The sequence below is a fragment of the Fusarium phalaenopsidis genome (assembly GCF_050370095.1).
Source record: "Fusarium phalaenopsidis strain FUZ10S chromosome Unknown contig_32302, whole genome shotgun sequence".
In the NCBI taxonomy this organism is placed as follows: Eukaryota; Fungi; Ascomycota; class Sordariomycetes; order Hypocreales; family Nectriaceae; genus Fusarium; species Fusarium phalaenopsidis.
The window spans coordinates 89418-102220 of NW_028145405.1; the positions used below are offsets into that span (position 1 = coordinate 89418).

Sequence of the window (12803 nt, forward strand, 5' to 3'; positions counted from 1 at the left end):
AAGAGCTACATGAAGTTCGAAGAGAGAGGAAAGCTTCTCGTTAGACTGTTGACGGAAATTTGTACAAGGGGCGGCGTGTTGAGCTCGAGCCACATACCTAGCCACGTGCAATAGAGCTCGTCTAGACCGAGGCAATTCTCATACCAGCGGAAACTTCGTCGTTTGTCAAAGATACTTGGAACATGCATTTATTCTATTTTTGATACAATAGTTCAACCGCCTAATAGTTGATCTTGAAGCTAAACTCATCCTCCCAGTGCATGGCCCAGTATCGGTCCCAGATCGCCTTGGTGATGGGGCCAACCTTTCCATCCTTAACTGGCTTATCGTCAAGAGTAGTAATAGGCATGATACCTCCAGCAGTTGTGCACATCAAGATCTCGTCGGCCTGATAGGTCGCCTCGATGGGAACGTGCTCAATCCGGATCTCGTAGCCACACGACCGAGCAGCGTCAATCACGCTCTTTCGGGTGATACCCTGGAGGACTCCACGGTCAGGGGTGTAGAGAACACCATCCTTGATGAGAACAATGTTGAAGCCTGAGCCCTCAGTGAGGTTGGCATCGCCATCAGTAAGGAAGGGGTAGGTAGCTCCTCGGTCGTTAGCCTCGAACAGGCCACGGACCAAGTCACCCCACTGAAGGTTCTTGATGGTAGGATCAATGGAGCCAGGAGGGACACGGCGGACGGTTCGGGCAACAATAGCACGGCCGCCGGTGTATTGAACATCAGGGTCCATAACCCAGACATATGGCTGGATGAACATGTAAAGGTTGTTGTTCAGGAGCTCCTCAGGCTTGGCTCCTCGAACGCCAGTCAGGCCTCGAGTGACAATTAACTCGACAAAAGCATCTCGGATGCCACTCTTGGCAACCATGTCGACCAAGGTCTTGATGACCTCCTCCCGGGGAAGGGGCATCCTGAGGCGCATCTTCTTGCAGCTAGCCTCGAGACGGTTGAGATGATCCTCAAGACGGAAGAATCGGCCATCCCAGACGGAGGGCACATCGTATGTTAGATCGCTGTGCATAAAACCCTGGTCGAGCAGAGGAATGCGGGCTTCGTGCAAGGGCACGAGCTCACCCTGGATCCAAGCGACTCCCTTGGCGAGTGGGTTCTTGCTAGCCTCGAGAACGGCCTGTCGCTCGGCGTAGCCGGCGAAAACCTTGTCCATGGTGGCCATTTCTGGTGACTGTGGCTGGTAGGTTGATTGGTGTTGTTTGTGGCGGAACTTGATGGGCAAAGATGAGGGAGTTGGATGAGGTTAATGAATGTGACTTGAGTTGTCGGGAATGAGTATGCACGATGCCCTATGCCTTGCTTAAGTAGATGATCCCTTGCCTAGGTACTTTGGCGACTTAATTGCCGATGGTTCATAGCAACAGCACCAGGTGAGGCATCTGGGTTGAGCTATCTTTCGTATTTCCTATTTGGGTAATTGTGATCTTGACATCGCCGCCCCTCGCTGCGTCTTGGGGTTTCAGCGCCATGGCCCACTGATCCACGCTCATTTAGCCTAGACCGACGAGGTCACGTCCATGAGACTTCCAAGATCGGACTCATCGACAAAGCCGCCGTGTTTGCCTCGGCCGGTGTCGCCCAAGTTCCTGATGAAGTTGGTAGAATTGGTTATCCAGTATCTCTGGCCAAAGAGGCAAAAATTGCCTCGAGCTGCCTGCTTCGGAGTGTTTGTCAGCATTGAAATTGCACGTTACCTTCCTCTTCGATGCAAGAACCTTTCTGAGATGTGTTTCCAACTCATTCTCCAAAGGCAGGTCGCGAGTGGCGATGGCACCTGGCATGGCTTCGCCGAATAACGCGAACTTCCCGGCTTGGTGTTGAGCCACCCTGATCTGATAACTACTAGCTAGACATTTCTCTTTGTTAGAGTGTAGTCGCCAAATGGGCAAGAGATGGCTCGTTCACTATCCATTTCCTCCTTCAGGGGTCTCGACCTTGGTAGGAGGAACATGGATCAATGAGGCACGCGAGAACGTCCCTAGAGCACGATGAACCTGATCGACCGAGGCCTAGACATTCGTTTACGGTATGCCTAGAGTGTTTGCTATGCAAGGGCCGTTCCTTTTTCCCGAAACGTGCCTCCGCTCTGGCAAATCAGGGTGCAGATGGCCGGAAGGGCAGATGCGAGAAGTGTAGAAGGCATGTCCAAAAAAAGAAATTAGAAATCAATAAAATCTCACCGTCCCAGATTAATCTCCGATTTCTGCCTTCTTCTCTTCTTCCTTCTCTTTTTGCACTTTCAACACACCATTGTATGCCCCATCCCATCAAGGCACGTAGCGATAACGATTTCCTCGTGCTAGAAAGCTACAAAAGGTGCTGACCAACGTAAGTGTGCTGTGTGCTCTCCAATTTCCATCTTAACAGACAAACAGAGGAGAGCCTCTCTGTCTTGGCGGTTAGCCCCAGTCTCGACCCTGTCCTGTCAAGACGCAGCATAACCACAACGACGACGGCTTCACGGCAACCATGTGAGGAAACAACGATTTAATGACGAAGTAAACAGCTCAAAAAGGATAGATTCGAAATGGAAAGCGAGACGAAACAACCCTCCCTTCCAACCCACCGAATATACAAGTCCTGCGCCGAGACTTAAAACTCTGAACGAAAGACGATCAACCGAATAAATATTGGCGAGCATCTCCTGTTCCAACGTTGGACCGGCTCTTTTGGTCAATGATAGAGCCCCACCACGAATTGGGGGTCTCGTTGGACCATACCTCCTCGAGTAGAGCGTTGGCCGTCAGGAACATGTCATAGCGAGTCCGCTCATTCCACCAGCCGCAGTATGTCCTGGCAACCTGACGCAAATGCTCGTCCTTTGTCTCGCAGCCAGCAAGGAACACAGGAAGTAGTAGCTGCTTCTGAAGCATGGAGCTGTATCTACAAGATGTGACATGGTTGAGCGTTTTGCGCGCAAGGAACCCCAGAATTGGCGGCGCTGGTTGGTCACGCTGCCACTTGAAGACGCGGCAAATGTAGATGAGGAGGCCATATCGCCAGGCTTCTGCGCAGTGGTGAAGGTCTTCCTTGTAGTGAGCAACCTCTCCGATGTCACATCCTTCGGAAGGGGGGGTGTCGGCGACGATTTGGTCAGGGAGATCGCCGTACTCGGGGTCAGTCCATTCCCTGATTTCTTTTTCCACTCCCAACACTGGACCCATGTCAAATTTCACACACGTCATGTTGGCCACAAGCTCAAATTCCCTTGCGTAAGATCCTAAACGGATCATGTGTCGAAACAGAGCCTCTGGACATCCAGACACGCTGTAGAAGGTCTCGTTGCTCGACTTGTCATGGTTGAAGAGACTTATTATCGTAGACTCTGATAGAACGCATCCTTGGCGGCTGGTGAGGGCAAGAGTTACATCCCACCTAAATAGTTAGCAAAGTTCAAAACCCACGTCCATGTGACCAGAGTAGAATTACCAGACTAGCATCTCTATGCGTGCTTGCATCCGTGGAGTTTTCTTGACATTCAGACTCTCTGTGGCCTGTATCATCTTGTGTGCACGTTTCAAGTACCAAGTCCATGGTCCATGGGCTGAAGTTGCGCACTTCGAAATTATCAGCATGAACAACCTATGCGACTTCTATGTTAGAGATGAACTTACATCCAATGTCATGAGAATCAATACAGCGTCAAGAAAGGTCGCTTCAATCGGCGACGCTTGCGATGTGCCCTCCATATCCCTGAGCATCTGGAGAGCCTTCTTCTTATGCATTTTGGCCTCACTGGCACAAGAGCCGGTATCGCGGTTGATGTGCTTGTAGGACAGAGCCAAGATACAGTGAAGAAGAAGTTGTGAGCCTCTGCCAGTCTCGGCGTCGAATCGGAAAGGGTTGGCATCGAAATCGTGTGTCAAGGGCATGACGCAAAACTCTTGATCATCTAACCTCTGTCAGAAGGAAAATCAGAGTTCATAGCAGAAATAGGATACTTACATCGCGTTAGTAGTTGGGTTATGGTTAGGCTGATATTGCATGGAGCTTCCTGTGAGCTTAACGATGGCAGGACAATCTCGTCGATAGTTGAAGGTTGCCCATCGGCATCGCATTCGACATTGGCTCCGTTGCTCTCGTTGGGCAGGTTGGGTCCAATGAAGTGATTCTCGGGGGAGTTGTCTGCAGAGGAACTTTCATCCAACTGCACAAAAGGAATGTCGGGTCCAAAGTAAAGGGGCAGCTGCTGATGCCCGTTCATCTGGTCAAAAGGAGCAACAAAGGACGGGCCAGGGTCAAAGAATGGGTTCATCAGGCTCGAGTAGGACCAGTCTATGTCGTTTCCTTGGCTCATGCCCTCGGTGACGGGCTGCAGCATCATCTCGTTGTCGATTGGATTGGCGGTTTCTTCGCATATCATGGGAGTGTCTGGCGGTGGAACTTGAACATCAGGCGGACGCGTCGCAACGGGAGGCGAGCCCTGCTGCGACTCATCTTTGTTTTCTTCCTTTCTATTCGCAACTTTAGGGCTAGAATTTGGCGCGGCGGGTGTAGGTGCACTTCGGGGAGTCGCTGCCACAGCAGCTGTGCTCTTCGGCCCAGTCGGGCCAGTACCGTTTCGACGGCGTCGCTTGCGGCTATAGGCGCCTACAAACTTGAATTCGCGAGGGGCCTTGACTTGAGCTTGAGCTTGAGCTTGAGCCTGAGATTGCGACATGGCTGGTAAAGTTATCGTGATCGGCGAAAGATGGAGTTGGAGAAGAGAGTAGCAGGGAAAGAGGAGGGAAGGTCGGGAAGCGTGGGGAGAGGAAAACGGGCATGATCCACTAAAGTCCCATCAGCCAGCCCTTCTACATTTAGGGCGAGACAGTGCGCATTCGAGTGGCGGATAATGGATCCGGGTTGGAGAGCCAGAGTGCGGGGAGGTTGAGTCATGGGCGAGCTAAGATACAACACCATCCCGAAGATTAGGCAATTGAGATATGCGCATGATGGAGGGTATGGCAGTAATATTCGGCTCTCACGGCGATCATCTGGGGTTGTCTTAAGACGGAGACTTAACGATACAATGATCTAGCTAGGCCGTATTCAACAGCGTCTGACCCATGTCACCGGCCTCATTTTATTACTGCACGCCTTGGAGAGTCGGCTCTTCATCTTCGTTTTAAACTGGTCGTAAATATTTCGTGGTTTCATCTACTATTTAACTACTCTAGTTGTACAGACCACCGTTGGCCGAAAGGACCGAGCCCGTTGTCCACTTAGCATCATCAGTGCAGAGGAAAGCAACCAGAGGCGCAATGTCGCTAACTTCACCAACTCGCGCCGCAGCGGGAGTAGAGTCAATCAGAGGCTGCATGTCCTTGAGGAACTGCTCATCGCTCTGGAACCATTGGTCTGTCATGGTGGGTCAGCAAAGTTCAATCAAACACTGCCTTGCATCTTTCTTACCTGTGGCAATGGGGCCCGGGTTGACGCAGTTAACAGTGATGCCATGAGACTGGCCCAGCTCCTTGGCCCAGACTCTCACAAGCGCCTCGTCGGCTGCCTTGGTGGCTGCGTACACGGTTTGGCCAGCAACACCGAGACGGGCTCCTGCAGAAGAAATGAAGACGATACGACCACCCTTGGGCAGATGAGGCTCAGCCGCCTTTGTCAAGAAGATAGGGCCCTTGACATTGGCATCAAAGTGCCGTGTGTAGAAGTCCTCAGTAGTGTCTACCAGGTTGGCCTCGTTGCCTTGAGCGGCGCTGCAGGTCAACAGTGTAAGCTGCTGGGCTCTCCCTTGCCGCCAGAGGCATGGACCTACTTGTGAATGAGAATCTCAATCTTGCCAGTTGTGCTAATCTTGAGAGCGGCGTCAATCAGCTTGGGGATCTCCTCAAGCTTGCTGACATCGGCCTGGCAGAGGATAGCTTTGGTGCCGTTGGCCTCGATATCCTTGACCACCTTCTCAGCGCGCTCCTTGCTGCCAGGTGACACATAGTTAACGACGACATTGGCACCCCGCTTTCCCAAAAGTATAGCGATCCCGGCACCAAGTCCACTGCAAAGTATCGATTAGCCTCTCAAGCTGAGCTAACAAAAGCAACGTGATCCGAGCGGGAGGACGCCATACCGGGAAGCACCAGTGACGATGGCAGTCTTGCCAGTAAGCTCGAGACCAGTAAAGTCAGGCATGGCTTCTGTATGAAGGGAGTAGAAAGAGACAAAAAGATGAGTGTGATAAACGTTGTCTGAGACGAACAAGGGGTAATTTCGCTTGCACAAGAGCGGTTATGAAGCCTTGAACCCTGGACATTGAGAGGCGTTAAGTAGCTCTTCCATCGGCATCTGAGGCCGATGTCATCTCCTCCCATGATGCATGCGGAGAATTGAAGGTCATACCCAATGTGGAAATAGAGCCAACTGCCCGAAGTGGGTATACTGAAATGCGGAGATCCCTTACTTCCTAAAAAGGCATTAAGGAATCGAACCACCAAGACCAACAACTCTCCAACTTGTGTCAGCAGCCATGACGGACCTTTCCGAAGATGAAGGGACTAAAAGGGGCCCACACCGTCCGGCAAAAGTTGAAAGCTTCCGATAAGAGGCTCTACGTACCGAGCTAGCTCAGATATACGTCAGTTTGGGTTCCATCTTGCCAAACAGAAGCTCTCCCAGCCATTGACAACTACCAAGACTCGTTTTCCAACCAGAATTACCAGAATCTCTTCGAAATGACCCCCAAGACCAGAGACGGCCACGTGTGGGAGCCTCACACCGGCTTCAAGACTGGAATTGAGAGCGATGCTGTCATCTCTCCAGCCCGTTCCCTGAATAATGCCAACAAGGTCTACGATGTCGTTGTTATCGGCGCCGGATATGCGGGTCTTGCTGCAGCGCGCGACTTGAGCCTCTTGAGTAAGCGCCTTGACCTCCTGCGTCTGCATCTCTAGTCTAACCAGCGACTAGACCACTCCGTTCTGCTTCTCGAAGCCAGAGATCGCATTGGCGGTCGAACCTACACGGCAAAGAAGGATGGTGAGTCTCATACCTCCAATTGCTTGAATGACTGCTTAATTGTCTCAAGGCTTTCTTTACGAGATGGGCGGAACTTGGGTTACCCACCACATGGGATATCTGTTTCGAGAAATGACCAGATATAACATGGACCGAGACCTAATCACCACTGGAAGCCCCGACATGCACAAGGGCTACTATACTATGAATGTCCCAGGTAAGACTCTTCTCACTTACTCACCATATTCCCTTCATTAATCACCTTGTCAAAACAGGAGCCGAACCACGAAAGCTCAGCCATGAGGAAGCTGGCGCCATGCAGGCCAAGGGCTGGGACATGTTTGTCAACGTCGACGGCCAGTTTGGCCGTACTGTCTGCCCACTTCCCCACGCCCAGCTCGACAACCCCATCGTGGACCGCGCTACAGTCGAAAAGTGGGATCAGATCTCATGCCACGATCGGTTTGAGGAGATCAAGCACAAGCTTACGGCCGAGGAGCAGGGTCTTCTTGTCTCGCTTCTGCTCCACATCTCCGGAGGGCACATGAAGGACTCCAGTCTTTGGGACATGGTCCGCTCACATGCCCTCCTCATGCATAGCTCCGATAACTTCACCGATGTGTGGTTAAGATATAAACTTCGAGATGGACAAACCGCCCTGGCAAAGAACATATTTCAAGAAGCGGCTGACGCTGGCTTGGAATATTCTTTCTCTACTCAGGTCAAATCCATCGTTCAGGCATCATCTGGAGATGGCCCAACCACCATCTCAACCACCAACGGCGACAAGTTCCGCGCTCGCAAGATCATCAACACAATTCCTTTGAATGTTCTTAAGGATATCCAATTCTCTCCTCCACTCTCGCAACGTCGCCAAGAGGCCATCAACATCGGTCATGTTAACCACATGACCAAGGTTCATGCCGACGTCAGCGACAAGGAGCTAGAGAGATGGAACGGAATGCGTTTCCCTGGGCTTCTGATGTACGGCTACGGCGACGGTGTTTTGCCGAATGGAGACGTCCATATCGTCGCCTTTGGTGCGGATGAGCGTGAGAGCTTTATCCCAGAGAACGATGCAACAAAGACTATCGATGCTCTGAACAAAATCCATCCTATGAATGTCAAGCGACTGGTATGTCTACACTTCCACTCTTCCTAGACCAAATGCTAACAGGATAATAGATTCTGCACAACTGGAGCACCGACCCCTTCTCCAAAGGCGGCCCTGCTTGGTGGCGCCCTGGCTACATGTCAAAGTATCAGGATGAACTCCAGAGCCGACACGGAAATGTCTTCTTCGCCTCTGCTGACTGGGCCCATGGATGGCGTGCTGCCATTGATGGCGCGCTGGAGCAGGGCAGCCTTAATGCTCAGACTGCTCACCGTGAGATCACGGCTTCCAACAAGAAGGCTTCAAGCAGGCTGTAAAGCCGCGTCTGGTCTGCCAACAACTGCGTCAACTAGCGACGTGTGTTAGTGTATCATAGGTACTGCTTACAATCTTTCAATACGCAAGCCAACAATTGTACAATTCTTACTGTCACATACCGTAATGGGTTCTGATGCTGCCATGTGTGAGTAATCATGTTCAGTGTCAACGTGGTCAATACCCCCTTTTAAATAGAGAAGTGCCATTATCACGAACAATATGTTGTCTCCTGTAAATCTCTGCGCCAAATCTGAGTTTTTCTCAGCAAAGGTCGTCTTAGTCTTGAACCCTCGTATGGGGATTGAAGCAAAATTTACATACCGAAACATAAACCTACCAAGGGGCCTGGTTAACCAGCTCTGAATAAGAAAAAGCGTCACCGAGTACACACGGGGCACATTGGGTGGCCTTAGCGAAAGAATGTCAAGTCTCATATCCCTGGGGTCCTAACTAGGAAGGCGCCTGATATCTATCAAGATTCCAGGCTTGTGGTGAGATTAAGGGGCTCCTGAGACAACGCCGCGGGGGCTCTATCGCCGAGCAAAACGGCTCATGTAAGGATGTGTGCACGAGATAATCATTTTGTGTCAGAAGTTCAGCATCAATTTTTCTGCTTCTTCGAGCCTTAAATATCAAGCTCCTTGTACACGTTGCTTAAAGACAGGTCATCCTGTCCCATCAACAACCCTTACCGGGGGTGCTCTAGTACCCATCGTTCTATCACGAACGAGTGTCGTCATCGTACATTTCCGAACTGAAAATTTGCCCTTGCCCATCCTAGAAAGGGCCCACCATTGTTTGCAGTCCTAGGACTCTTGCTCGTACTGGGTGCTCAGCATCTCCCAGTCAATGTTGGGGCCCTCGAAGTAGCGTCGAACAGACGCCCACAGCCCAACCAGAATCAGACCCATGAAGCCCAGCACAACACAGACGCTAATTTAGTGTCAGTAACGTTATCAGAAGTCACCCAGAGCGACAGCTTACTAGTTCATGGAACCGGCATCAACTGGAATCTTGTTCGGGAAGCAGATGAAAATGCCAATCGTGGTGACCCAGAGCGGTGTCCACGCGTTGCAGAGATAACCCACAACCTTGTTGAGCTTAAATGGTCGCTCAGGAAGCTTGTTCTCGCGGCCATGGAACAGGGTGATGGCTTGTGGCACAGCGTACGAGATGTTAACTCCGAGAACTGCCGTGGTGATAATGGAGTTGAAAGCCTGGCTGCTGGCCATGTAGAGCAGGCCGTAGAGGATGCAGAATCCGACTGACAGGATCGTGGTTCGGACGGGAAACCCAAGAGAAGGCGAGATGTGGTTCCAGTACTCGGAAAATGGCAAACCACGCTACAGAAACGCTTTTATCAGTTTTTGTTTGAGAGACGTCAAGGAAAAATACTCACGTCTCGCGAGAACGCCCAGGTCAGACGACCGCAAGTGATCCATTGGCTAGGCATACAAGCTGGAAGTGTGTCAATAAATCCCGGCTTTGGAGGTCAAAGGCACAGAGCCAAGGAAAGCTTACAGTAGAAAATGATCACAAGGAGACTCTGTAAGCCAAGGGCTGCCGACTTGCTGCCAGTGGCCTGGTAGAAAGCCTCGAGGCTGGGGAGATGAGCCGATCGGACCGCATCCAGATCCTTGATGACAAACATCATAGCCAGGATGAACGGCACGGAGGTAACCAGACCAATGATGAGAGTGAGGTTCCTGGGGCTTGTCAGTATGCCGAAAACAGTAAAATGACTAAGGGAGGCACCAACATGGCCCTGGGAATGGCTTTTCCAGGGTGATGCATCTCCTCGGCCACGTGGATGACGGCGTCCATGCTAGCAAACGCATACATAGCGTTTCCGACGCTCATAACCCACGCAACCCCTTTAGGCCAGCCACTGGTACCGTCGAACTTGGTAATGAAGCTGGGGTGGTTGTATTCATCACACATGGCCAAAATAGTGACAGTGACGATGAGGAAGCCGAATACCGAGAGCGCAAGACAAGCCTGAGTCCATTTTCCGAGGTGCTTTTGAGGAATCGTAAAGATGGGGATCACTTCAAGTCGTCAGTCAGGGGAACGCCGAGTTTGTCCCGAGTCGACTCACGCGTAATCAGGATGAGTCCCACGTATAGAAGATAGGAATGCCAGTTCTGTGGTTCATACTCTGGCTTGACAAACAGGATCATGCCGATGATGCATTGTACGTTATTCGAGATACCGGAGCAAGTGATGACCCACCAGCCAAGGACGCTGATGGTGCCGACAGCGAAGGCAGCGAATCGTCGGTGCTTTTCGGGAGCCAGGATGTAGGTGAAGTGGTATTGGCCTGTGTGGTAAGGAGATCGGTCAGCTGGGAGATTCCAAGATGAGGGAGAAGCACTGACCTCCTGACGACGGAAAAGCCGAGGCCTGCTCAGCAAGACCAAGAATGATGATCCATTGAACGGCGCAGGCGACGATCAGGCCAAATACTGTGGCCTGGGGTCCGCCGTAGAGCAAGCTCTGCCCGAAGCAGCTGGCATACGAAACCCACGAATTGGTGATACTAGACGACGTTTAAGTATGAGGGAATCGATTCGCAAGGGGACGCGATTACCTGAAGCCCAGTCCCAGAGTTCCGAGAAGATTGAAGGAACGCCTCATAACAGGGACATGGCCTTGGGCGAGGAGAATGTTGTCGTCAACGGCATCTCCCTTCAAGACTTCGCCACGCATGTCTTCGACCCTACCAATGCCAACGTCCGAGTCGTTGGTGGCATGGGACTTGACCTTCGCCATGTCCTCGCCGACGGTGTTCTGAGCCATGATGATGTGCTGAGTTGAAGGAAACAAGGAGATGGCCAAAGACTTGGGAGGAATGATGGGATCGAAAGAGGATGGAACAAGGTTGCGACAGGGTCACGCCGTCGACCTTTAAGTAAAAATGAGCCGGGCTATCTTCTCAAGTTTGGTACTTGGCGAGCTACTGGGCAATCTCGGCCTTGAACCATCTCTACAATCTCCTATCAATGCCGAAAGGCCCTTTCCTCCGCACCCCAGACCCTCCCCCACAGCCAACATGGCTCGGAAACGCGGGGAAGGGCTGGCCATGGCAGCACCGGTTATCTCTGCCGTGATCCTTGACCCATGGCTTCAAGATTCAGCAGCGATAACGTCTGCACCGTTCAGATGCCGGTCCGACACTGTGCGGGTCATGGTCTCCACTGCGGATCCTTTGGGAGGGGAAGCCGCATCTCGTAATTCCTAATGCGGTAATAACGTCTCACCGCGTCCGACTTCTCCGCGCTTTAAAGCCAACCTCAACTCTCCAACCACCTAGCAAGTACCTTCACCAGCTCCGCATCGGATAAGCAGGCCAGTGATTTTTGATACCTTTCGAGAGATGCATGTCGCCTTGACCCGATAAACCTTCAAATTACCCAACTATCATTCCTATCTCCTCCCTCCCCGTACAGTCACTATCTTTCATCATGGCCAAGCAACAGCTGGATCCCGAGATCATTGAGCTCGCCAAGGGTTTGCAGGGCACTCCTTGGTGTGAAGAGTATGAGAAGATGATTTCAGGCATGCTGTACGTCTTGTTCATGGCCCATGCACCTTTGATGTCTGTCTAACCTCGGGCTTTACACCCCTGCAGTTACAACCCACTACACCCCAAGCTGTTGGAGGGTCGCCACAAGGCTCGCTGCGTGGCATACAACTTCAACAACTTAGATCCCAATACCGGCAACTACGAAGAGATTGCCACCAAGAGACTCGAGATGCTTTCTGGCATGCTCGGAAAAGTCGGCCCAGGAACCTTCATTGAGCCACCCTTTGCGCCCGACTACGGCTCCAACATCTCCATTGGTGAGAACTGCTTCTTCAACTTTGGGTAAGAAACCCTCAGATCACTTGTCTGCAACGTCTTGACTAAAAACCTTGGCCAGCCTAACCATCCTGGACACCAGCCTCGTCATCATTGGCGATCGTGTCCAGATGGGCCCCAATGTCCACATCTACACTGCGGGTCATGAGACCAGCGTCCTCTCCCGCATAAAGTTTGTCGAGTTCGGACACCCTATTAGAATCGAGGACGACTGTTGGATCGGAGGCAATGTCGTGATCCTGCCCGGGGTCACCATTGGACGAGGATGCACTGTCGGCGCTGGCGCCGTGGTTACCAAGAGCCTGCCCCCCTACTCCATCGCTCTCGGGGCCCCTGCAAAGGTGGTCAAGACTATTCAGTCAGTTGAGGAGGAGATGGCCGATCCTAACAACCCTTACCGAAACATGCCGGACCGGGCTTAGAGGTAGTTGATGGTTTCACCATGACAGGGACAAAAACATGACTATAGACCAGTGCTAGAATGGAATCAAGCTACCTGCATCGTGTAATTCATTCATCTTGTGCCCCCGTTGGCTGACATGT

The 12803-nt window shown here is 51.8% G+C and overlaps 6 protein-coding genes across 6 annotated transcripts; 2 read left to right on the forward strand and 4 right to left on the reverse strand.

Annotated features, from left to right (window-relative positions):
- Nucleotides 1–220: 220 nt before the first annotated feature.
- LRP88_07415 (aminotransferase) lies at nt 221–1183 on the reverse strand (the record flags this gene model as incomplete). The annotated part of the gene is made up of 1 exon (XM_083243945.1): nt 221–1183. One exon carries the CDS (start codon nt 1181–1183, stop codon nt 221–223), a length of 963 nt encoding a protein of 320 aa, XP_083098439.1.
- A 1453-nt stretch (nt 1184–2636) lies between these two features.
- Nucleotides 2637–4681, reverse strand: LRP88_07416 (transcription factor domain-containing protein; the record flags this gene model as incomplete). Its single annotated transcript, XM_083243946.1, has 4 exons — nt 2637–3396; nt 3451–3578; nt 3636–3913; nt 3967–4681. The coding sequence occupies 4 exons, from the start codon at nt 4679–4681 to the stop codon at nt 2637–2639; spliced, it is 1881 nt and encodes a 626-aa protein (XP_083098440.1).
- Nucleotides 4682–5176: 495 nt separating this feature from the next.
- LRP88_07417 (SDR family NAD(P)-dependent oxidoreductase) lies at nt 5177–6144 on the reverse strand (the record flags this gene model as incomplete). The annotated part of the gene is made up of 4 exons (XM_083243947.1): nt 5177–5361; nt 5416–5714; nt 5774–6010; nt 6083–6144. The coding sequence occupies 4 exons, from the start codon at nt 6142–6144 to the stop codon at nt 5177–5179; spliced, it is 783 nt and encodes a 260-aa protein (XP_083098441.1).
- Nucleotides 6145–6683: 539 nt separating this feature from the next.
- On the forward strand, nt 6684–8397 carry LRP88_07418 (NAD(P)/FAD-dependent oxidoreductase; the record flags this gene model as incomplete). Its single annotated transcript, XM_083243948.1, has 5 exons — nt 6684–6867; nt 6919–6987; nt 7037–7183; nt 7242–8101; nt 8152–8397. The coding sequence occupies 5 exons, from the start codon at nt 6684–6686 to the stop codon at nt 8395–8397; spliced, it is 1506 nt and encodes a 501-aa protein (XP_083098442.1).
- An 807-nt stretch (nt 8398–9204) lies between these two features.
- Nucleotides 9205–11197, reverse strand: LRP88_07419 (amino acid/polyamine transporter I; the record flags this gene model as incomplete). Its single annotated transcript, XM_083243949.1, has 9 exons — nt 9205–9331; nt 9383–9615; nt 9668–9741; nt 9794–9856; nt 9920–10104; nt 10158–10446; nt 10497–10718; nt 10777–10937; nt 10989–11197. 9 exons carry the CDS (start codon nt 11195–11197, stop codon nt 9205–9207), a joined length of 1563 nt encoding a protein of 520 aa, XP_083098443.1.
- Nucleotides 11198–11862: 665 nt separating this feature from the next.
- Nucleotides 11863–12682, forward strand: LRP88_07420 (sugar O-acetyltransferase; the record flags this gene model as incomplete). Its single annotated transcript, XM_083243950.1, has 3 exons — nt 11863–11963; nt 12030–12266; nt 12322–12682. 3 exons carry the CDS (start codon nt 11863–11865, stop codon nt 12680–12682), a joined length of 699 nt encoding a protein of 232 aa, XP_083098444.1.
- Between the last annotated feature and the right edge of the window lie 121 nt (nt 12683–12803).